General features: G+C 41.3%; 1 protein-coding gene and 1 pseudogene across 1 annotated transcript; both read left to right on the forward strand.

Moving 5' to 3' along the window:
* On the forward strand, positions 1-25,277 carry LOC148029067 (lipase-like). Its single transcript, XM_087688527.1, has 9 exons — positions 1-78; positions 1,487-1,552; positions 1,641-1,688; positions 1,771-1,838; positions 1,914-1,986; positions 2,069-2,230; positions 2,626-2,820; positions 2,941-3,029; positions 24,772-25,277. Exons 1-9 carry the CDS (start codon positions 1-3, stop codon positions 24,965-24,967), a joined length of 975 nt encoding a protein of 324 aa, XP_087544653.1. The 3' UTR covers positions 24,968-25,277.
* LOC148029068 (uncharacterized) lies at positions 6,461-10,399 on the forward strand (annotated as a pseudogene).
* Positions 25,278-26,383: the final 1,106 nt, after the last annotated feature.

Consider the following 26,383-nt stretch of genomic DNA (forward strand, 5'->3'; position numbering starts at 1 on the left):
ATGATAGTCACTTGTCCAGATATTGCCTTTGCAGTTGGTATTGATATGGCTACATCTAGCAAGAAACATTGGGATGCTGTGAAGAGTATCATGAGATACCTGAAATGCATAGCAGATATGTGTATTTGCTATGGCAGCCAAGATATTGGAGTTGTGGGGTACGCAGACTCTGATTATGTAGGACATGTAGATAGAGTAGGAAGTCCACTTTTGGCTATGTATTCACCTATGCTGGAGGTGGTGTCTCTTGGATGTCCAGGGTTCAAAAGTGTGTGGCTCTCTCTACCTCCGAGGGCTGAGTATGTTGCAACCATTGAGGCTTGCAAGGAGGCCATATGGTTGGGCCGTTTGGTTCATGACCTTGGGATTGATTCTATACCCACACTGCATTCGGATTCTATGAGTGCCATTCAGCTAGCCAAGAATCCGGTCTTCCATGTGAAGACGAAACACATTGAGGTGAGGTATCACTTCATACGTGGAGTCGTGGAGGACAAGTCTGTTGACCTTGTCAAGATCTCCAATGACGAAAATCCAGCAGATCTGCTCACGAAAAGCCTCACTATTGAGCGTTTTGCCTTCCTCAGGAGATTGGTGGGCGTCGGATGAGATGACGTTTTTCCTCATCCTGTTGTACATGTGTACATTGTGTTGTCTTTTCTTTTTCTTTTCACTCCTCACTGGGGCAGATTTGTCTTTAAGTGGGAGATTGTTGGGGGTAAAGGCGCCTCCGCCTACACTTGTAGGTGAACTACATCCTTGGCCCGCCAAGCCTTTTTAGATGAACTCGAAGCAAATCTTTCGTAAGGGCTTTGGTGAAGATATTTCTGCATTCTCCAGTTTTGGATAGTAGATTAGCTCTATCATCCCATGCTCGATCAAATCATGTACGTAGTGATATTGAATCTCTATATGTTTTGTGCGCACATGAAAGATAGGAATTTTGGCAATTGCGATGCAACTATGGTTGTCACATCTCAGCACAGTTGGCTCTTTGTCTTGCACTCCACTACCATGGGATCCTTATTATACATTGAGTCATTTCCATGGTGGTCTGATTTTCTCTTTGCTACTCTATTTTGTTATGGAGTACACTTAATGCCCTCAAGGAAGTTTTAAGATAATTTGATAAATATTCATCCCCCCATGCCTTTTGAGGACTTTCATTCTTTCCTGAGAGAGAGAGAGAGAGAGAGAGAGAGAGAGAGAGAGAGAGGACATTAATCTCGAGGCTGAAAAAAGCCCGTGAGAGAACCATGTACAATGATGACCTCCCAATGGACATCAAAATGTGGTATACTAAAGCTAATCAGTAGTGCTATGCAAAGAAATTAAAGTGATAAACAATGCAATGTCCATGTAGGGGTACAATAAAAGGATGGTGGAGAGGTGCTGTGCAAAGAAGCTGAAGTGATATACAATGCAATGTCCATTTATTTAACTAAGCCTTTATCAAGACTAATTAATACCTGTATCAATTGGCCAGGTGTATGTCAATGATTTGGATTCTCTCATTGCTTGGAATTGCTCTAGGTGTGATGGCTACACCAAGGTTAGTTTTGAATATCTTATTGCTCATTTCAATCTTTCAATGAATTAATGAACTGCATTACTCTTTTTTTTTGTGTTTGGGTGTCCAGGGTTTCAGATTGGTGGAGCTGATAGTTGATGTTCAACACTGCCTACAGGTTTACTCAGCTTTTGTGGTTGTCTAAACTTAAAGTTGGCAGTGGTGGAGATGGTAACTTATTTCTGGATGAGTTTCTGCAGGCTTATGTCGGGCTTGCTGAAGACTTGAATGCAATTGTGATTGCATTCCGTGGAACGCAAGAGAATAGGTTTGTCTCTGATCAATCTATTTGACCACTCTTCAATAAAGAGAATGCGGCTAATACTTAAACATTACTGCACAGTATTCAAAACTGGATGGAGGATCTGTATTTTAAGCAGCTTGATCTGAATTATCCAGGAGTTACAGGTGCAATGGTAAGGATGTGTTTATTTATTTAGTTCCCTTTTTCTGTTGTAATGTGGTCTGTTTTATGATGTTAAACATAATACTTTGCAGGTACATCGTGGATTTTATACAGCCTACCATAATACCACCCTTCGTACAAGAGTAGTTGGTGCAGTTATGTCTATACTTGATGAAGTGGAAGGATTGGACATTATGGTTACAGGACATTCTATGGGGGGTGCCATGGCTGCGTTCTGTGCTCTTGATCTCACGGTATGCTTTTCCTCAGAGTTTGTGTAATATCCACATTTGTAGAGTTACTGGGCTTTGAGTGACAGCAGTTATGCCTCTTGCTTCTGTGTACAGCAAGATTAATGTTTCTTTTTATGCGGCAATGCTTGAGATGATCTGTTCCCATTTAATGACATCTTTGTTGATTATATGGTTATCAAAAACATCTGTTGTGTGAGTGGTCCATGTTGATATTATTACTTGGCTTCTTTCGGTGCTAACTGTTATGTCAATCAACGTAATCATATCCTTCTTATACATAATTGTGTTTTCTACGTGTTTTTGGTAGTTCAAGAATTCCAGGAGATAATTCAGTTGAACAAGAGGGAGGACGGAGTCTGTTAGCTCTTTCTGAAGCCATTTTTGATGCATTTCAGGTAAACTATGGAATGAGGAATATTCAAACAGTAACATTTGGGCAACCACGGATAGGGAATAGTGTATTTGCAGCATTTTATGTTGGCTTGGTGCCACAAACCTACCGAATGACTCATGCACATGATATGGTTCCACATTTGCCTCCTTATTATTCCCTTTTTCCTCAATGGACGTACCATCATTTTGGGAGAGAGGTATATACCATCAGCTTGTTTTACTTTATATGGTACCAAATCAAGTAAATAGGACAGCATAAGTCCTGTTTACATATTCCTTATGCTTGTGTCACTGACATTCTAATGATTTGAATAAAGATTTGGATATATAAAATTGGTCTGGGAAGTTTAAGCTACGAAATGGAACGTGTTTGTGATGGCTCTGGGGAAGATCCCACTTGTAGCAGGTACCACATAACTCTCTGTCCTTGCATTCAAAGAAAATTTTTTGAAGTTAGGTTATGCCTTGTCTAGTCTTTGGATGAACAGAATACAGATAATTGGCTTTGTTAGATTCCATGGGCAGTAGTGATAGAGATAGATTGGAATAGCTGTTGTAAAAGAGTAATATGTAGCTCGCTTACCATAGATAAGTCACTTAACAACCATGTGCCATTTTATGCATAGCATCTAACTCTAATTGCATAGTGGCCCACCACTCCTTGATATCAAATGCATATTTGTAATGTGGTAGTGGTTGTCGGTTTTAGGTTTTGTTATGACTGTCGTCAGCTGAGAAGGAATATAATTTGTAAATTGTGTGGCCAAATGAGATAGAGTTGAGGCAGTGTATGCATGGGAAGGGAATCCTTGCAATTGAGTTCCTTGGGGATGCTAGTGTGTAAGTGGATTCCCACCACCATAGCATCAGAAGCATTCAGTTCAACGACAGGGATAGACCTTGAGGGAGTTATGCTTGAGTGCAAATGGTTTGTGGGATGGAATGAGCTAGATAAGAATGGATTTGTGATAAAAGATTTATGGGTGGGACCATGGGAGAGGAGGGATTGATGCACTAAAAGCAAAATCAGTAGAAGTAGATTGCAAATCTTGAGAATTATTACAACAAGATCTATGTCTAGGTCCTTCTCTTCTCAAATTTACATGTTGGTATGGGTCTAGGTTTCCATGGTATCTTATAGTTGGTACTTGCAAATCAAGGGGAGTAGCAACGAGAGAGGAATAGGTGAATCGTAAGGATTGTAGGAATTGCCACCTAATTGAGCAGGAATGAAGTTTTGGATTGCTAGGTATACCCTCACTGGTGCATTCTCCCTTAGTTCGGAGCTTTAGATTCTCACTATCTAGTCCCTCCGCTCAAGATGCATTCGAATGGATGCTAATGTTGAAGAGAGGGACATAAATCCCTTAAAGAGCCTCAAGAGACGGGGAAATTGGATAAGAGGATGAGCTCTCTCAAGGGGATTACTTTAGATTCTTGCTAGCTAGTCCCTCCCTCCGAGATGCATTCGAATGGATGCTAATGTTGAAGAGAGGAGGCATAAATCCCTTAGAGAGCCTCGAGAGATGGGGAAATTGTATGAGATGATAAGCTCTCTCAAGGGGATTACTTTGATGAGAGATTATTGATTTGTTCGGGTTCTCTTGAATGCCTTAGTTCTCATGATAGCTCAGATATTGGGGACATAGCAACATGGAATGGGCAGAACAACGAAGATACCATTTGAACTGGATAGAACTAGCCAATGTATTCCTAAATGGTGAAACATCCTTGTTATTGTTCTCAATTTCTTGTTAGGAGTTCCATCTCTCTTCTAGGGAACAAGTAAGAGCACATTGACAATTGCATGGAACCCAGTGTTTCATGCTTGTACCATAGTTGCCAAGGGTTTCTGAAATGGGATGTAAGAAATGGGTTTCATAGGTTTCATACAAGTTTTGTGTTGGGAATAAAGGGCCATTGTGCCTTTTACATGTGCATGGGTGTGAATGCACCTTAGCACTTGTACTTTACATATATCTATCTCAAAAACTGTATTGTACCCATACATCGTGCATCTCTCACACTCTACTCTGTATTGCTGCTCATGTCTCTCTCTCTCTCTCTCTCTCTCTTTGCCATTGCCATTGTTGACCATTGCATCTCCACTGTGCATCAGACTCTTCAAATTGGTATCAGAGCATCAATCATCACGAGTAGGCTTCTTGGAGTTCGTTCAAACTGTGTCAGCTCATCCCACGCAAAGAGAGAAGCAAGTCACCTTCAGTTTTTATTAGGCGCAGGTCACTAGAGGGCAGTTCGCAAGTCACGCTGACCAGGCGCAGGTCACAGGTTGCAGGCTGCAGTGAGTTGCAGGTAAACACAGGTCTGTCGCAGTCAAGCGCAGGTCACAGCGGCAATCAGGCGACACCTCAGCGACAATTCTAGGTCAGTGCAGGTCAGGTGCTGGTCACGCGCAGCCGTCGAAAATCCACTTAAAAAAAAAATAAATTACGTTTTAAAAAAAAGGTTTTGCGGGTTGTCATGCATGGATAAGCACAATTTGACAAATTTTAGAGATTGTGCATACATTTACTCCCGGAATTTGGGGATTTTGACATATCTTTTGGAGAATTTACTCGGTTGAGTGAAATTTGCATACATTCGGGTCACAGAAATTGGGGCTTTTCATGTATTTGTGAAAATTACATAGTGACAAGTACAATTTCCTGAAATTTTGACACATTGGACCCTGTGCAATTTGGGGATTTTGCAAGAGTAGTACAATTTCTATGCAAATTGAGCACATTGGACCCTGGGAAAATTTGGGGCTTTTGCAAAATTTGTGAAATTTTGGCAAAATTGGATTGTGGAATCTACACGGGAGTTATATCTGATGCAATTTGAGTAGAGAAAATTTGGGGCTTTTGATTGTGTGAGTCAAATTTATGCCTGTGGATGCATTTGGAGCAGAAATTACAGCTAAAATCTGGGGCTTTCTCACGCAATTTGATGCATTAGCTCGTGGCATAGCTACAACTTGTGGTGTGCATACATTTTGTGAATCTGAAAATTGACTTGCAGATCTGAAATTTCTGCAATTACGTGGTTTTTCATTGCTGGTTGGTACTTATATTGTGCCTTGGTCATTTGTGTGATAGTTGGGCTTATATTTGTTAACTTTTGAGTCACTTTTGGGTTGTGAATCATGGCTGGCAGTAGTGATAGCAGCACCCTTTTGCACATTAAGAAGCTTGAGGGTGCACACAACTTTGCTATGTGGCAGAAGCAATGTATAATGTCTTGGTGTCACCACGTGGCGATACTTTTTACAGTTGCTTTTCTTATTTACTTATATAAATATTTTATTTTTCTTTTCTTTTGTTGCTGTTGCTTTTTATCCCCAAAGTTCTCTTGGAATAAGCGGAATCTTTGCATGGCCAGAAGAGGCTAATGGTTTGTCTGAGCCTTAGGACCAGTTCCATATTGAATGGGCACTGAAGAATAGAATGCCAATGGTTGGGATTGTGTGCTTAGCCACTGGAGATGGTGCAGGACAATGAGCTTGGCCAAGATAGAAGATGCACATGTGAGAATGCTCACGGAATAAAAGTCATTGTAACTGAGCCACATTACACTTCTGATGTAGTTGCAATGATAAAAGTTGCATAGAACAACTTGAGCAATGTAAGGGTCACCATCCCGAAAATTTAGGGAGTTACTATTTTTGGACCCCAGAATCTGTTCACGTCATTGTCTTTGTTTTTACACAAGGATTAATTCTCTGGTTTGTGTCAATGTTAAATTTTGCACCGATCATGGAGAATTTTAGACCGGAAGGTTTAAGTGGGAAAATTGTTACATGTATGCCATGTGGCACAAATTCCCAAAAGAGAGAGAGAGAGAGAGAGAGAGAGAGAGAGAGAGAGAGAGAGAAAGAGAGCATAAAAAAAAACGTAAAAGGCATAAGGGGTAGAGGGGAGAATGAAGTTTTGAGGAGCTGAGGGTAAATTGCTGCAAGAAAACCAGCCATGGAGAGTACTTCTACGTCTTTGACTCAAGCACAGAGGTAGAGCTTGCTCCCTCTGATCATCTCTCTCTATTCTCAGAAGAAATGCTTTGGATGATGGATTGATTCCATCGAAGGTACAATTCTGTGTTTTTTTTTCTGCACATGCTAAATAAGAACAGTGAACTCTGTTCATGTTGAATAAGAACAGTGAACTCTGCACATGCTGAATAAGAATAGTGAACTTTGTTCATGCTGAATCTGAACAGTGAACTCTGCACATCCTGAATTGTAAGAACAATGAACTCTGTTCATGCTGAATCAGAACAGTGAACTCTGCACAGTGAACTCTGCACATACTGAATAAGAACAGTGAACTCTGTTCATGCTGAATCAGAACAGTGAACTTTGCACATGCTGAATCGTAAGAACAGTGAACTCTGCTCATGCTGAGTAAGAATAGTGAACTCTGCACATGCTGGATAGTAAGAATAGTGAATTTGTGCGTGAGCATGTGGAAAAGACACCAAACATGGAGACACGTCCAGTGCAACAAGAAGCGCAAGCACAGGATCAGGGAGTGAATGGTCAAGGCAGTTATGCACAAGTGGCATAGCAGACTATTCCGCCTCAGTTTGCTACTTATCGTGGTTACTTTGGTGGTGGGTCAGTTTTTCAAGCAATGTCTGGATTACCCATGGGTTATCAGGGATACTTTCCTAGAGGGCCACCAAGAATAATGCCTATTGAGGCAGTGAACCCACTTTATGCTAATATTGGTCTATAGCCCGGTTATCAGACTCTGTAGAGTCCTTATTTGATGCCTGGAGTACAAAATGCAGCCGCTGGTTTTTCTCAGCCTAGTGGGCATATGGCAGCTAAGACAGGTGAAATGAATGTTGATAATGCACCTAAGGGACTCCCCTTTTTACAGCCACTTGTCTATGGCAACCTGACATCAAAAAGTGCAAAGCCTAAAGACTATAAAGAGGGTGGTCAGGCAATAAAGTTTGAAACCTTCAGTGGTATGCAAGATAAGCTGAAAGCTTTGACATTTATACAACAGTTTGATGCAGCTTACACAGGAGGGAATTTTACTGAGATTTCTAAGATGCGGAAGGCTGCAACTTTTTTGAAAGGTAATGCTTTGCAGTGGTGGAATATATTGTTGATGCAAGGATATGCACCTACCACTTGGGTTCATTTCAAACAGTTGTTTGCAGCCTCATTGAAAGATGAGCCATCGGGAAAGACAGAAAAACCATGAAATCTCTGAGCACGAGACCCTCTTCTCCTCCCAACCACGCCTAGATAAGTGATGGCACCTCTCTCCCCGTTTCCTCTGCCAGTCGTCGACTTTTCTTGAGTCCTACTATTCTTGGACTCTCTTACTCTCTAGGCTCCCCTTAACCCCGTTCGGGCGCCCAAGAGCCCGGACGGTCATTCTCGTGCATGTTCCCCTAGATTTATCTTAATGTCACATTAAATGTCACATTCAATATTTGTGACCTTAACGTGACATTAAATGTCACTTTTAATGTCACACTCATGGTTAACTAACACGTTTGAAGTAGATGTCATAACTGCATGGCATAAATTGGACGTGGCAAATTGTACGGATTTAGAAGAGTACAATAAGAAATTTTGGGAAGCACTTTTGCTCGTGAGTTCTTACAGGACAGTGTCCCTGTCAAAACAAATTGAAAAGTACTATCGCGGTTTGTCCGAAGCCATCAGGGATTATTGTACCAAGACTAGGGTTACAAATATGGTACAGTTAATTGAAAATGCTGGTGTGGCAAATGCATTGTTGAAAGGAAAAGCTGACAGCTTTAAAGGCACTGAAAAGAAGGATTCTCAGTTTAAGTAGGATCCTGGCAAGAAGAAGAAGCAATTTCCAGAAAGGACCAATTTTACAAAGAAGTCTTTTTGGAAGAAAAGATTTCAGCAGCAACCTCAGACTTCTTTTAAATAGGGTAAAGGACAAAAGAGGCCACTTTTTGGCAAAACATTTGAAGAAAGAAAGGCTTTAATGATGGCTGGAAAATGCTTTATTTGTGAACAGAAAGGCCATATTTCTTCTAAGTGCCCACAACAATTTTCTAAAGATGCGGAGGATAAAGATGCGCCAAGTAAAAAAAAGCCCAACATTGGCTTAGTGCCTGATATGGTGGAAGATCAATCAGTTGATGATGCTACAGAATTGTGCAGAGCTTGGGGAAAGATCAGAGATTCCATAGTGTTTATTTTCTTTGATCCTGGAGCTTGTGCAAACTTTATTTCACCATCATTGGCAGCTAAATTGGGTATACGTCCCGAGGAAATGGAACCAGTTGGACAGGCTGATTTGGCATGCCCAGGACATACTGAACCTGTCACCCCCATTCTTGGCAAACTTCGTATGCATATTCAGAGCTATGTGGACACAGAGAAGTTTCATTTTATGCCTCTAGAGGGCTGTGATGTTCTGTTGGGTATCCCATGGTGCCACAAGAAGCATGCTATCTTGGATACTTACAATAGAACGATTACTCTTGTACATAGGAGCAAGACTCATGTGTTAGATGTGAAGTTTAAAGGAAAGTCTATCCCAGTTGTTTTTGCTTCTGCAATTACTTCTGTAATGAAAAATCATATTTTTGCGTACTTGGTTTTTGCAAAGCAAGTTAATGAAGTTGACAGCAATATGTCTGTACTAGAAGGGCTTTCTTGGATAAATTCAGTGACTGTTTCTCAGATTCGTTACCAGGAGAGTTACCCCCTGAGAGACCTGAAGATCATACCATAGATCTTATTCCAGGGACTAGTCCGCCCAATAGGCCACCGTACAGGATTAGTGCAACGTAGCAGAAAGAGATTATGACACATGTTAATGAGCTTTTAGAGGAAGGACTAATTCAGCCCAATAGTTCTCCGTTTTGTTCACCTGTGTTGCTAGTTCAGAAAAAGGACGGCTCTTGGCGAATGTGTATTGACTACAGAGCCTTGAATAAGAACATGATCAAGAATAGGTTTCCAATTCCGAGGATAGATGACATTCTTGATCGATTACAAGGAGCAGGAATGTTTAGCAGGATAGATTTAAAAAGTGGATACCATCAGATCAGAATCAGGCCAGAGGATATTCATAAGACTGCTTTTAGAACGACATTTGGTCTCTATGAATTTTTGGTCATGCCGTTTGGATTGACCAATGCTCATGCTACGTTTAACATGATGATGGATAGAATTTTCCACCCTTATCGAAGTTTCGTTGGCACATTCTTTGATGATATGATTATCTTTTCAAAGAATGAAGAGGAGCATAGAAAACACCTAGTTGCAGTCTTTAATGAGCTTAAGCGTAACAGATTGCTCATTAATGGTAAGAAGAGTGAATTCTTTTTGGAAGAGATTCACTTCCTTGGACACATAGTTTCTAAAGATGGTGTGAAGATGGATCCTGCAAAGATAGAAGCAATTGTCTCTTGGCCAGATTTGAAAACTGTTCACGATGTTCGCAGTTTCCTTGGCCTATGCTCTTACTACAGAAGATTTGTAAGACACTTTGCAGAGATTGCTTCTCCTTTACATACGCTTGAAAAGAAGGATGTCAAATGGCAATGGACTGACAAAGAGAAATCAACATTTAGATGTTTGAAGGGGAAAATGACTACAGTTCTAGTACTCATTTTGCCAGATTTGTCTAAGCCATTTGTAGTGCAGTGTGATGTATGTGGAAACAACATTGGTGCTGTATTAATGCAGAATGGCTGAGTTGTGGCATACGAGAGTAGAGTACTTTCTGTCGTTGAAAGGACTTACCAAATTTATGAGAAAGAATTATTGGTTGTGATCCATGCACTCTCTAGTTGGAAGCACTATTTGCTTGGTGCTGATTTTGTAGTACAAATGGATCATCAAACACTTAGATACTTTCTCACACAGTCTAAATTGTCAGAGAAACACTTGCGTTGGGCAAATTTCCTATCTATGTTTCATTTTCAGATAGTGCATGTGGAAGGAAAGAAGAATGTAGTTGCAGATGCTTTACCTCATAAACCACAGGTGTCAGCTGTGTCAATTCCTTGTCACCATGAATTGGATGATATGAAAGAGCAGTATGTTGATGATGAAGATTTCTTTGAAATCTATGAACAATTGATCAATGGCCAACATCATGACCATTATGTGTTCAAATAAGGCTTTATCATGATGCATGGAAGACTATGCGTTACAAAACAGCTAAGGCTAAAAGTTTTATTAGAAAGTCATGCTCCACCGTATGCAGGACATCGTGGTATTAATGCTGGAGTCAAAGTGGTAGAGACTTTCTTCTGTTGGCCAGCCTTGAGATCTAATATTGATGCATATGTCAGATCTTGCCTTGTATGTCAAAAGGTCAAATTTGATAGACAAAAGGCACTAGGGTTATTGCAACCACTGCCTATTCCAGAAAGGCCATGGGAAAGTATTGCCATGGATTTCATTTTTGATCTTCCAAGAACTTCTTCAGGGAATGATGGAATCTGGACTATCATTTGCAGATTCAGCAAAGAGGCACATTTCATTCCTGTAAGGAAAAAGATTAAGTCAGAGCACATGGTAAAGATATTTATGCAAAATATCTTCAAGTACCATGGAATACCACGGTCAATTGTTAGTGATAGAGACCCAAGAATGACTAGCTTGTTTTGGAAAGCATTGTTTGAAAACATGGGCACTACGCTGAAATTTTCATCCTCTTTCCATTCACAAACTGATGGACAGTCTGAAGAAGCAAATTCGACTGTTTTAGATTTACTGAAGTGTTATGTTTCAGATCATAAGACTTCTTGGGAACACTACTTGCCATTGGTTGAGTATGCATACAATAATACAATGCACTCATCTAGTGGCAAAGCACCTTTTGAGATTGTGGAAGGTGGAAAGAAATTGTCTCACATTTTGCAGACAAAAGATAACATCTCTGAAGCAGATCGTTATGTAAAAGATTGGGAAGAAGCATATAAAAAGGTTAAGTATGCCCTAGAAAAGTCACAAGCTAAACAGAAAAGAGCTGCTGATAGTCATTGTCGGGAGCTATTGTTCAAAAAGGATGATTGGGTCTTATTGCGTTTTGAAAAGGCACGTTTGGGAAAACAGAAGGGCAAGGAATGTTTGTTTCCAAAGTTGAGTATGCGTTATTATGGCTCTTTTCAAGTCTCAGAGAAGATCAATGACGTAGCATATAGGCTGAAATTGCCAGAGAATTGGAAAATTCATAATGCATTTTCTGTGAGCCCATTGAGGCCTTTTATTGGTGAATTGCCAGAAGATTTGGTTCAAGAGAAACAGCCTGAAGTAGAGGAATTAGATGAGATTCTAATTCCTGAGTAGATCCTGACATATAAGGATAGGAAAGTGAAAGGTAGAGTTATAAGAAGATTTTTGGTGAAGTTCAAGAACTATTCACCAATGGATGCCAAATGGATGGAAGAGGCTGAATTGGTAGATTCGCCTCAGTTATTGCAACTTTACCGAGAAGCTTTCTTACTGGAATCCACAGTGACTTAGAATGCTTTTTGAACCAATATATATTCTCTATTGTACAGTTAAATATTGTATCTCATTGAATAATGCATAATGTATGGCTTACATTTAGGATTGACACGTGTATCATTGAATGAAATCTCAGTGCTTTGAAGTTGTATTTGTTACACTTCAGTTGAATGAATATGCATGTTGTGATATTAATAGTTCGGGCATACGTGCTATCGCCCTGTGTTGCATCCGGAAACATGTATATTTGAAAGGCTCCTAATAATCATAGTTGGATACATGATGTAATCCTCCATCTATGTGAGACTTGAACTTGCGATGATATAAATGGTAGTGGGGAAAACTCCTACCATCGCCCCGTATCATGTGTTAGCAAGTGATACATGCGATGACACTAATAACATGGAGAATCTTGTTAACACCCTGTGTCATTCATTAGCATGTGTGGCATGCAATCGAGGTCGCTTGCTTCTTTCAAGATGGGGGTATGTCACCAGGTGGTGATACTTTTTACAGTTGCTTTTCTTATTTACTTATATAATATTTTATTTTTCTTTTCTTTTGTTGCTGTTGCTTTTTACCCTCAGAGTTCTCTTGGAATAAGCACGATCTTTGCATGGCCAGAAGAGGCAGCCATTGAGACAAATTGGGCTAATGGTTTGTCTGAGCCTTAGGACCAGTTCCATATTGAATGGGCACTGAAGAATAGAATGCCAGTGGTTTGGGAGTGTGTGCTTAGCCACTGGAGATGGTGCAAGACAATGAGCCTGGCCAAGATAGAAGATGCACATGTGAGAATGCTCACAGAATAAAAGTCACTGTAACTGAGCCACATTACACTTTTGATGTGGTCGCAATGATAAAAGTTGCATAGAACAACTTAAGGAATGCAGGGTCACTATCCCTAAAATTTAGGGAGTTACTATTTTTGGAATCCAGAATCTGTTCACGTACAAAAACCTAAAAGAGGTACTTTACATATAAAGATCAAGCACAGAAATGTGACTTCCATGCAAATCTATACTTAGCACTGTGGAAGACACGTTTCTGTACATCCCTGATAAAGATCTTTGCATGGAAGACACGTATCCTTAGCACTTATACTTTACATACATCTATCACAAAAACCTAAAAGAGACACAAATCTATTGTACCCATACACTATGTATCTCTCACTTTCTACTCTCTACTATTGCTCATGTCTCTCTCTCTCTCTCTCTCTTTCTCTCTTTCTCTCTCTTTCTCTCTCTCTCTCTCTCTCTGTCTTTGCCATTGCCATCGTTGACCATTGCATCTTTACTACAGATTAGACTCTTCATTTCGTAAAATATTAGAAATAAGTTTCATTTGATATAAAAAAAAAGTGTGTATTGTATAACTCGTGTGACGTAGAAACCACAAATTGATATTTATTCATTATTTTGTACAATGCAAATGGACATTGAACATAGCATTGATATTTGCATGCATCGTGGTTCACTATCCATGCCCAATATCAACTTTAGCTGTAAAAGGAGCCATCAATATATGCAATCATCATGGATAACAACTCAAAACAAAACTCCAACAATCAATGCCAAATCCATGTCAACGTGTTAAGTGAATCCATGATAAATGATTATTACAAAAGTCCCACAACATTTAGGATATAGCATCTATGAAAGTTTAAAATAGGTGTTTTATATGTTTATGAAATGCCTAGGTATGAAACGAGTTTCCTAACCTTTTGAAAGTTTAAAATAGGTGTTTCATACGTTTACGAAATGCCTAGGTATGAAATGAGTTTCCTAAGCTTATGAAACCGGTTTCTTGGCAACTATGGCTTACTAAGCATATCGAGTGCATTATCATTATGTCAGGCAAAAACTCATTGTAGGAAGGTCGGCTTGGCCTATGTGCCAACAAAAGACAATCTTGCAAATCTTTTCACAAAGGCTTTGCCTTGTGAGAAGTTTGAAGCTTTTTGCAAAGCTTTGGGCTTACTTCTGTTGTGAAACCCTTCACCCTTCACTCGCAGTTTGCATTTTTGCGTTTCTGCGTTTTGCGTTTAGGGTTTGCAGCCCCAAAAATGTGCCTATTTATAGGCCACTCTCTCATTGATTCCTCATGGCTGATTCATTCAGTTCGTCACCTCTTCTCTCCAGCCTCTCCACTACCCTCACACCCCTTCAGGAGGACATTACGGTTCGTGGTTCGTGGCTGTCTTCATCATCTTCCTTGTGCTACGGCACCCTTGTTCCCTTGCATCACATTCACTCCATGATTCAGAACTTCATCCTTTCATTTATTAGAGTTTCTTCTCTCTTCTCTTCTCTTCTTCATATTTGCGGAGTTCACTCCGTATTCCTCCTCGCAAACCCTACTGTCTCGCTGGTATGTCATCTTTTGACATGGTATTAGAGTTGGATCTGCTCAAATAACAGCAAAGATCTTCCACTCTAGTGAAGGCAAAGACCGTGGCGGATTCAGCATCCACTTCTCTTCTTTTTCCACTGCATCAATATCTCGTTTTTGCAGGTTTCAGGTATTTTCAGCTTACTGCCCACACCCCGTTTGCGGAGGACATCTCAGCCGAAGCTGTCCATTGCTGTCTCCATCAATTGGCACCTAATTTCCAGCCCTCTTCATGCAGTTTGGAGCTGATTCCAACTAGGCGACTACTGTTCCTGTGCAGACCTGCTGCCATACAGCATGTCGCGTCATCACCGTCTTGCTGCCTGCGTTTTTAGTCTTTCTCTGTCCTGCTGCTTGCGTTTTGTCTTTCTCTTTCTCTCTCTTGCAGGTTGTCTTGTTTGCATTTTTAGTCTTTCGCTTTTTTGTAGGCTGTTCTGTCTGCGTTTTTAGTCTTTCTCTCTCTTGCAGGCTGTCCTGCCTACATTTTTAGTCTTTCTCTCTCATCACTTGCGTTTTTCTACTGGTTGCAACCTCTTATTGCTGGTCACATCCTCCTCCCACTGGCTGCTCACTATCAGCCCTTTCACTACTCTCCTACCCCTTGAGGCGGACATTGTTGTTCGTGCTTCACATTGCGCTCACACCCCTTGTGGCGGACATTGCGGTTTCATGGTTCATGGTGGTTGACCTCTTTCTTCTTCAGCAAGGCACACTGGTATCCATGGCTTTTTTACCAATAGATGTCCAGACTACTGGGTGCTCCTACTGTGGCATCACTGGACATACCACCAATGCTTGCCGACTTCGACCTTTGCTCCCCATCCCTCCGGAGTACATGCGTCTTCCACCAAGCACTCCTTGTGCCACCTCTCCTTTTTGGGCCACTCAGATCGTTTTGCATTGGCTATCAGAGTACTATGCTCAAGGCAATAAGATACATCCAGTGCGCACTAAGTCCTTTTGAGCACATGGAGGATTGATTGGCGCTATGATCTCTTGGAGATCGTCACAATGCCAGCGGTAGTCTTCTCCCACTTATTTTCAGGTACAATGGCTTCCACGACCTACGGATCTGTAGTCTGCTCCATTGAGAGACAGTGATTGTTTGATACCGTCTCCTCCTCAGCTTGCTCCGTCGAGAGACAATGGCTGCTCAACTCCCTTTTCTTCGGTTACCCGGTCCGCCCCACTGAGACACAACAACTGTTGCCTATCTCTTGCTCATTTTGAGCCCTACCCTTCCCCACCCTCGACTACTCAGGTTTGAGAGGCTACCTCTAGGAGCTCTTCGGCATCAGATACCTTCTTCAGCACGACTGGCAGTACAAACATTTCAGAGTCCGTGATCCATGAGTTTTTGAATTCCCTATCTACTTCAGAGGGGGATTCAGAGGGGGATGCTATTTCTTTGCCCTTGGAGGGGCATCTACTTCTTCTTCGACTTCAGCGGAGGCCCCTCCACCTCCCACCTGAAAGAGAGAACCTACTCCACATAAAGTTCTTCACCCATCCTCTACTTTCTTGGGGTGGTTGTCTTCAACCAGTCATCTCTTCTACTAATACCCAGGATCTTCAGGTACCACCTAGATCGGGATCTCAGAGGTTCAGCCGTGACTTGGTGATGAGGCATTCGTATTCCTTCTAGCATGGATGCACGGAGCTAGTGGCTTCACTCCCGAGATTGTGTTTCGGGTTCTCCAGTTCACTTTGTCTACTGGTCTTTACTGCAAATTCCCTTTCTAGTGGAAATCTTGGATCTTAGGGATCCTCTACATTTTCTTCCTCCTCTTCTCTTCTTGCCTTGGTCACTTGGTTAGCATGGAGCCACCTCCCGAGATCGAGTACGGGCATATCCTCATGGTTCTCGGCACCACACAAAGTCCTACATTCTTCCTATGCATTGCATGTTTTCATCATCTTTGTACTAGGGTGCTTGGGCAAGTGAACAATTTCCCCACGAGGGACACTGTCCAAGTGGCACCTGTTGCATGAGCATTCTTCAGCATGTAGCATTGCATCTCCACCTTACTCTTCTCTTGTTCCCCTTTTTGGGCCTAAGATGGGGTATTGAGAAACCTTTCACCCGCAATTTGCATTTTTGCATTTTTGCGTTTTGCATTTAGGGTTTGCAACCCCAAAAAGGGGTGGCATCCTAGATTGACTGTGTCTATTTATAGACCGCTCTCTCATTCATTCCTCACGGCTGATTCATTCAGTTTGTCACCTCTTCTCTCCAACCTCTCCACTACCCTCACACCTCTTCAGGAGGACATTGCGGTTTGTGGTTTGTGGCTGTCTTCATCATCTTCCTTGTGCTATGACACCTTTGTTCCCTTGTATCACATTCACTCCATGATTCAGAACTTCATCCTTCCATTCATTAGAGTTTCTTCTCTCTTCTCTTCTCTTCTCCATGTTTGCCGAGTTCACTCTGTGTTCCTCCCCGCAAACCCTATTGTCTCGTTGGTACGTCATCTTTTGACAACTCCCTCTTGTGGATTGATCATAGGTCATTTGGCTCACTATTTTTTTATAAATGAATGCTAGCTCTTGTTTATGACGTCACTCCTTTTTGGGGGGCGGCAGAGGGGGCGGGTTTACTATATTTTGGTAGTAATGTGTGTGAACATACTTCTAGTCTTGTATATATGCCTATTCATGGCAGTCTTGTAAATCTTCTTCTTTGACACCTCTTAATACACTTTGTGTTGTGTGCTCGGAAGCTGCTTCTCTAGCTTGCGTGTGCATTCTAACAACCCTAAATTTAACTATAAAAAAAAACTCAACCAAAGAAGATAAACTCAAATTGAGTGACAGTAACACAATCAACACAATAAAACTCAAAGTTGAAGATATGTTAGAGATGATGATAATGAATGAAGAAACACAATATGCTAACATGAATCCAATGGACCTTGAACCTTTGTGTCTCGGTTGGACTAGGGTGGAAATTGAGTTAAAAGAGGACTCTCTTGACAGTTTTGAGGGTGTCTTGTACCTTGTTGAACAGTTCTTGAAATGCAGCAGGCAGCCTCCAGATTGATCAACTGCTATAAACACAAACTTTAGTATCCGGACAGATTGATCTTGGTAGTTGGTAGCAGAGCGTGTGAAGAAAACTGCTAGGGTTTGTATTGAGGAAACATAGAGTGTACGACCACGACAAAAACACAAAGAGACAGACACAGACATAGAAAGCAAAACTCAAACCCTAAACACAAAACTCAAAAACTCAAACTCAGAAACTCAAATACAAATAGAAGAAGGGAGAGAAGAACACAACTCTAAATTGAATGAATATTGTAAATGAATGTAAGAGTGTACAGATACTCAAGGGCAGAGCAAAGTGTTGGAGATTGATGTCCACCGAAGATGGATCCCAAGTCTATGACCACCAGTTGGAGTGTAGGATGAAGAGGATGCAGCAAACGCAGGTGTCAGGAGGACCTGGAGCACAAACACAAGCTAGACAAGTGTCGAAGAGGGTTGAAGCTGATGCAGTTGCCAGTTGCCGCCATGTGTTGAAGAGGTCCAAACGCAGTAGTAGAAGGTCGCCTGATGAGGGAGATGGGTTGTCAGCTGCATTGGAGGAGCAAATGCAGCAGTAGAAGGTGTGGTAGCAGTCGCTAGGGTTGGACAGCCACATGTGTGTGGACTGATGGCTGAAATCTACACTCAAGGGTGAGAAACTTGCACAGACGGGAATGAGGCTGAATGGGGGAAGCTTGTTTATTTATAGATGTTGAAGGGTGCCCCAAAGAATTAGGGTTTTTGGGGAACTGTTGAAACTCTCGGATTGCTCCTCTTTTTAGCTTTTTTCATTAATTAAGTGTGTCTTGGGGCTGTCTAAGAATGCTAATCAGCTGAAAAGTGTGTTTTAGCTCAACACCCCCTCTCGGGCCCAAAAATCAGCTGGAAGGTTAGGCCAACCACTTTGATTTTTACTTACGCCAAGACGTCCCATCCCAAAGCAGCTAGGGCATCGGATAAAGGGTGCATGTCAGCTACCTAGTGGCCTACCAAGACTACAAAGGCGATGATTATCTTACCAAGGGTGTCCAAGTAGTCACCCCAGAGAGGATAGGGTATTAGACAAAGAGTGCAAGTCGGCTGCCCAGTGGCCTATCCCTACGAAGGCGGATGGAACCACATGGAATCTTAAAAAAAAAGTGAGTTAAATTTTATGGGACGTGGTCGATTGAGTAACAGTGACCCAGAAGACGGGAGTAGGGAGGGTACACCCAACACATCACAAAAAAGTACAAGCTTACATATCCACTTGAGGGTGTCAATGACGAGGAAAAAAGGTGATGAGGTATCCATGTGACGAAGGAGTATGGTGGTGTGGTGACAACAGATGCCGGTGGAACAACTTAAGATCTGCTCAAGTGGTGCTTTGCACAATAAGATACAAAGTATGCTACATGTTGAAGAATGCTCATGCAGTAGGTGCCACTTGGATAGCATGCCTCACGGGGAAATTGTTCACTTGCCCAAGCGCCCTAATACAAAGATGATGAAATCATGTAATGCAAAGGGGAAAGGTACAATAGGGGGGAGAAGCTGATGTCGAAGACAAAGTGTTGAAGCGTGTAGAATACCAAGAAGGGTAGGAACCCCCTCTCAACCTAGATGTATATGTCAAAGGAGGAAAAGGAGCCTAATGTCAGTCTTCGTGTGGTGCTAAGAACCATGATGAATGGAAAAAGATGATGATAAAAAGGATGAAGCATCTTGTTGGAAGAGCAAGGTAAAAGTCGCTGCCATGATAGCATCAAGAGAGATATTGTACGATCCGTCTCGAGAGGGGAAGCCTCTATGCTGGAAGAAGAGCAAACACTCCTAGGATGATGAAACGATGAGAGGAATATTGCGTATCCCCACGTCTCCAGGAAGAACCAAAGCAAACTTGCAAGTTAGCCCGACTGAAATACAAAACCCTACAAAAGAGATAAGAATTTGTAAGCACAGAGGTCAATAGTGAGATGCTTTAAAGCAAAACATAGTAGAAAGAAAAAAACTAACTGAAAGAACAATGCAATGAATGTGTACGTGTGTGAGTAAATGCAACGGAAGACATAAGAATGGAAAAGCTAAGGACAATGAATCCTACGGGTCTGACTCTAAGAGTACAAAACCTAGAGACATGCCAGTCTAAGAGTGTGATCACCATCACATACGCCCAGTAGTATATCTTTGCCAATGAAAAGGCCTAACGAGGTGGAGAGGGAGGTAAGATGATGCATAAAGTGCAATGGGATTGGAACCTGCAGACCAATCAGACAATCCCTCAGTAGCGGTTTGTTGAGGCTCTTTAGCTGGGAGACCTTGGACCTTGGAGCGACACTCCTCGTCCACATGGTTGGATCTCTGGCAGTGTATGTAAACCTATTTTTCTTAGGGAGTTGCTGTCAAATAGATATTGATTCTCTGGTTCCGTTCGAGGAAGAGGTGTCACCCTTGGATTGACTTGCCTTCGCCTCTTGTGAGTTCTTGCCACTTGTGGTTTTCTCTCTCTCGAAGAGGCAACCAACCCCATTTGCTCTGAATAAGGCTGTGATGAGGATTTCTTGTGGACTTGATCATATAGTCTTGCGTAACGCAAGAACTGACACTCAAAACTTGTAGAAGGTCGGTAGTCTAGGCTGTGAGATGATGTGCTAGATGAAATTGAAGTATTTTTCGGGCAACTTTATTCAAGAAGAATGTAACCTGATCGTCATCTGGCTTTGGAGAGCCAATATTGGTGGCGAACTCGGCAAATAACCGCCTATATTTAGCCAACTTGACTTTCAGTTCATCCCTTCCTTAATAGAGAACTCTTGAAGCTCAAAGTTAAGATTTATGCACGGAGTATGATCTTTGGCTGCATAGCGGTCGAGAATGTGACTCCAACGCTCTAACGCGAGCAGAAAGTGCTGTAAATGAGAGTGAAACTTACGAAGCAATCCCTATATTAGCTCAACATTGGCTGTGGCATTGCAGACTCTCCATTGACAGATGTAGTTAGGGTGAGCTAGTTGAGGGTCTGACATAGACTCTAGACCAACGACGAGGTCCCAAAGACCTTGAGACTCAAGCACTTGTTGCATGAAATTTGACCAAGTGGTAAAATTCGACCCGTTAAAACAAGTCTTATTCATGAAGGCATTTTTGGCCGTTGCAACAAGAGTGGTATTGTTAGGTGATGGATAATGAGGGAAAGTGTAATGTGGGTAGGATGGGGGAGTGGAGTGCACTTGGGAATGGGCCCTAGAGTGCCCACTAGACATATGGTGAGTGTGTAAGGTGGATCCATAGGTAGGGATGCAGTGATTAGGCATGGGCATGGTAGCCACATGAGTAATCCAAGGAGGTGGGATGGGAATACGTGGAGCAGAAGATGGGAATCCCTATGTAGGTGTAACCCAAGGAGAGTGTGAAAATGCACCATAAGTTGAGGATGGAAACCCCTGTATCAGAGTGGTCATGTGAGATGTGAATTTGGGGGTAGTGAGGGGGATGCCCATCATAGTCGTCCCAAGTGCTATGGTTGTGCTCATTTGCGGAAAGGTGAGAGGCAATGCGTTAAAGGGTGATATTCTTCCTAACGAAGTACTAAGGAGCAAAGAGGTAGAGAATGGGTAGAGAACGAGAAAGTGCTAGGAGCAGAAATGGAAGATCCAACCGGTAGTGTGTGTGATGCGGATGTGGAGTGTAATCCAAGGTGTTGGAAAGATGATGAGAGGTGATCAAGGTGTGATGTAGAAGAGGGTGGGATGGGAGGGAATTGAGAAGTGTGTATTATGTCTGAAGTTGTAGATGTATCTGAATTACGTTTTCTTCGAGAGCCATCTCTATTGAAGTTCACATACGTAAAGCCATCCGAAACCTATATCTCAAAAGAAGAAACAGGCAAGGGTTTTGATTCATGCAACTCAAAAGGATTGTACAAACCTGACATTGGACTTGGTTGAGATGATGAAGATGGATCGACACAAGTTCCAAATACCGTATATCCTCCATGATCGGAGAGATGACTAACCTCACTAACCATTCCGAATGTGGTTGTAAAACTGGTAGGAGGGGTGTCAACATCACCGTACTTGTTGCGATACTGCTCTTCAAAGTCCTCTTTTGTCATGTGGGTGCCAACTGTCGCCTACATTCTGGAGGAGCAAACACAGCAACAGGTGTGACAATAGTCACTGGGGCTGCACAGCCATGTATGTGTGGATTGATGGCTGAAATTTGCACTCACGGGTGAGGAACTTGCACAAACGAGAATGAGGCTGAATGGGGGACAGCCTGTCTATTTATAGATGTTGAAGGGTGCCCCAAAGAATTAGGGTTTTTGGGGAACCACTAAAACTCTCTTGGACCACTCCCCTTTTTAGGGATTTTCATTAATTAAGTGTGTTTTGGACCTATTTAAGAACGCCAATCAGCTGAAAAGCGTGTTTTAGCTCAACAGGGCGCTCTGCAAGATGATGAAATGTAGACTAGCTGATCTTGAGACGATAGCTGTTAGCAAAACGCAGCTGTGCAGGCAGGGCAACAACTCTAGAAGGTTGTGCGACAGCTGCAATGATGACATCAGCTGCTTGACAGGCTACGTAGACACAAAATGCAGCTCCTGCTGATGGCGACTGTTTCTGGATGCTCTTGGAGTGATGTAGACAGGTCATGATCAGCAAACGCAGGTTGTACGGCATGGCTGATTAGGTCACCAGGCTGGAGAAGGGTTGGACAGCACATCACGGCAGGGCTGATTAGTTGCTAGGCTGAAGAAGGCTTAACATCAACAACATGCTTGTGTCCACACAAGGTGCTCAACATTTATCATGGCAACAATGTTTCTTGTGGCCGGCTGGTCCAAAACATCATGTTTGTGCTGTTGGTTCCATACATGCTATTGTGGTGACACATGGTAGGAGATCTAGACCCTTGTGTTTCATGTTTTTGTCTAGACATGCATAGAGTGCTAACTTGCATATTTGGTGATGAACTAAGGATTGTTGTGTAGAGACCTACAATTGCTCATGCTCGTGTGATTGTTGTGCTATTGTTAGTGGAGGTCTAGGAATTTTTTTTGTTCTAGGTTGTTTCAATGTAGAGATTTAAAAAGTCATTTACATGCAAGAACACTATATTGAAGCTAGAACCAGTCTTTCTCCTCGAATAGGGTGGTCATTAACTTGATTAAGCACTATTTACAACAATTAACAAATTCACAAAATTGAAATGCACACTTTATCATATAATCTTGGACATTAGACACCCTATTGGCCCCAAAACCGACGCCCCTTTCGGTACTTATTTAACTTAATTGAAGAAGAAGTTGATGTACAATGGGATTCTCCCAATTCCTTTCGGTATTCCAACTTCCCTTGCTGTCCAAAATGACCAGCAAGTTTTCAATCTGATTTGCCTCTTGATTGGGGTAGTCGATTGGCCTTCATCTACTTTGATGGAGATGGAAAATGCCCCAAGTTCATTGATTGTTGGTCCCTCCACTTGAATTTGACTAAACACAGCTTCAGCCCCATTGAATCCAAATCTTGGAGCTTCTAATTTTTGGCACGCTTCGCGAGGCTGCTGCTAAACCCTAATTTCTATTGCAGATTAGGGTTTACAGCAGAGAAATGTGAAATTTCTCAGCCTTAGGTGATCTCAATGCTGTAATCTTTGGAGCAAGATTGGGAGATGAGAGAGAATGGTGAGGAGAGAGAAAATTCAGTCTTTCTTAGCGAAGAACCGAAGAAAATTTGTCATTTACTGATGCTGCCTTGTCTCAATAGCTTGTAGATGCAAAAAATTGAAGAAAATCAGTCATTCACTGTTGCTGCCCTATCTCAGCAGCTTGTAGATGCTATCATCTGCTATTGATTGGTCTTCTCTTGCCCTTGGTTGCCTCAGAAGGTCCTTCAATGGCTACAAATCAGATCAATAGCATCTTCTCCCTCTTTTGTAGGTTGAATACACTAAAAATGCCTCTCTAGCCTCTAAAGACGTTTTTCAGTTTGCATGGGCATTTTTGACAAGTGACAGTCTTTCCAAATGGTTTTTTCAACATTATCCATAATTAAATATTAATTTTCAGTTTTTAAATATTGAAAATTAATCTAATAATTATTTTGGTGCCTTGAAAAATAATTTGAGTGGCAAATAATTAAATTGGCTAGGCAACTTATTCTCGAGTGTCTTTGCGTAATCTTTGACCATCAGATTGGCGTTAGGTATCATTAAACACTACTTCTTTAGTATCACCAACTAACACTTATGGCCAAATGAATGACCTAGGCCAACAATTGGCACCAGATACCACCAAATACTTGTGCGGTATAACTTATAGCAACTTTTGCCTTTGACATCGTGCGATTTTCTCAGGTCTGGGGCTCGTAAATTTACTCTAACCCTAGTTACACCTCACATGTGTAACATTTACTTAACCATTTGATTAAAAATTAATCCGCATGTTAAGTGAGGTTTCAAAAATACATGTCCTCATGACAGTAGCCTAGGATCTCTTTGTTTTGGGGAGAAGAGTTATTGCATTCTTGAGGCATACTATTTTGTATCAATGCTCCTTACAAAATTGATCAACCTTGGCTCTATTTTGTGAGATCCTACTTCATGAAGGGCTTGGACGAGTCTCTACTATTATTTTTCAAGCACATTCATAGTTTAGTGCATGAAAAGGATGAACATTATTTGGAATTCCAAGAGTATAGGCTTGGGCTAAGGCTTGTATTGGCACCTTGAATCTTCTTTGAGCTCATACCATTATTTCCATTGAGGGAGGGTTTCTGGGATATGAGGAACGAATGTTAGGTGTATCCATGAGATTCACCTCTTGCATTCGTTCTCAGAATAGATTACTAATTCTATTTGCATTCATAAAGTAGTTCTAGAGAGCGTTGATAGGCAACAGCTTTTTGAGTAATTCTAAAGAGAGCGCTAATAACTGACAGCCTTGAGAAAGCTGACATCATGCTTTTGCCATGTGGCTTGTGTGGCAGCAGCAAAGTAGCCCTATATTGCACAAAATTGTGTCTCATAATCCACTAGTATACTGTGTACAACATCCTTCTCCGGAGGAAACCTTTCCAAGTATTTCATAGGATCAATTTCCTTACATGCGAGGTTGTGAAAACTTGCAGGTTTACATTCTATCATGATTGTTAAATGATTTAGGAAGAGTGCAGCTACACGGATATAAATAACATATCAACAGATTAGAACCTTTTAACTTTCAAAAACTGAACTCATAAAATTCTATATTTTGTTCATTGGTCTTCTACAGATCTGTTTCTGGAAACAGCATTGCCGATCACCTTTGTTACCTGGGAGTGTATCTTCAAGCTGATACATGGGGATCGTGTTCATTCCTTTTAAATAGCAGTGTGACAGAATCAACAAATGGTGGCTTTTCTATCCAGTTACCACTTATTTTGACAGACTCATATAAGCAGGAAAGGCAGAAGTGGCAATCATCATAACTGGATATTGTTGCATTTGCAAACCTTTCAAGACTCGTCTTTATCTGTCCACTGTTTATAATGCCTGCAATAAATGCTGTACATAGTCCTCTACTTCATATTGAAAACTCATTATAGGGCACAACATATATTTGGCTTAGCGAGTACTTGCTATGCCATTCTTTTAAAGCTGTGAGAGAGAACTGGTCTCATGGCTATATCAATCTCTGTACATTGGAAACTTACCTCATGAAACATAGCAATGGTTGACAGCTGGATACTCTTATTCTTGTTTCATTCAATTGTGTCTAATTTTACTCCTTTTCGATTTAAAACAACATGCTGTTATGGGTTTACTATCCTTTGTTTAGTGATCGTGTTATTTTTACTAAAAAATTCCTGAGTGTCAACATTCTATTGGCTGCTTTTGGGTCATTGGACTTGTCTGGAGTTCTTAATAGTGGTGGGAATCTAATGTATTTCTATCATCTTGAGTCAAGCTTTAGCTAGAGACAGGTATTTACAATGGAATCTAAGTTTGACTCGGTGATTTGGCACTCATATTCAAAGAACGCAAGAAAGTCACATGCGCATGCAAACTCCTGTAATTTTATGGATGCACAACTTCATATGCTAGTAAAAGTTTTATCCAAACTAAATTTGCCAACACAGTAAAATTTTGGAGTCGAGACTCTCAAAATGCTTGGAAAATATAAAATTGCTAATTATTGGACACATGAATGTAGAAAAATATTATAGTATCCCTTGCTTGTTCAGTTAAGAGTATCCATTACATGTACAGAAAGAACTTGGGTCTTGATATAAAGGAGTTCATTGCTCCTAAGGTGCACAAATGTAGGCATTGCAGAATACAAACACAATTGTAGGATGAAGCACATTGATAAAAGAACTCAGTAGGGTTAGGGTAACTTAGAGAGAATGAAGATGAATGAATGATAATGAATGAATAGAGACAATACTTGATGCAAGAAGTTGTAAATATTGTACCTCGCACTCTTGTGTCTTCGAAAGATTGAGGCAGAGGGTTTGAGTTGGAGAGAGTTGTACTTGTATCGATCGTGAAACTTAGCAAACAACCTTCTAATGTATATGGTACCAACAAACACAAATTTGGAGAGTTTGGATCAATGTCAAATTGGGTTGGCAGCTCCAAAGAGTGGGCAGCATCTTGAAATTGTCAAAAGGATGCAAGTGATTGTTGTAAACAAGTGTAATAGTAATGTCGTGGTAGACGATAGTTGGATTGAAAATGTGGGTTGCCGATGCTCGATTAGCAATGGACTTGGTAGTTTGGTGACTCCAAGGCAATGGATGATAGTTGGAAACTTGTTGCTTGATGGCTATAGATTAGTTGACAACAATAAACGTAGCCATGGAGGGCATAAAACAGCCGCTAGTTGATTGATGGGTTGGATG

The sequence above is a fragment of the Lygodium microphyllum genome, chromosome 11 (assembly GCF_053477565.2).
Source record: "Lygodium microphyllum isolate KBCC chromosome 11, Lygodium_microphyllum_v1.1.10, whole genome shotgun sequence".
NCBI classification, from domain to species: Eukaryota; Viridiplantae; Streptophyta; class Polypodiopsida; order Schizaeales; family Lygodiaceae; genus Lygodium; species Lygodium microphyllum.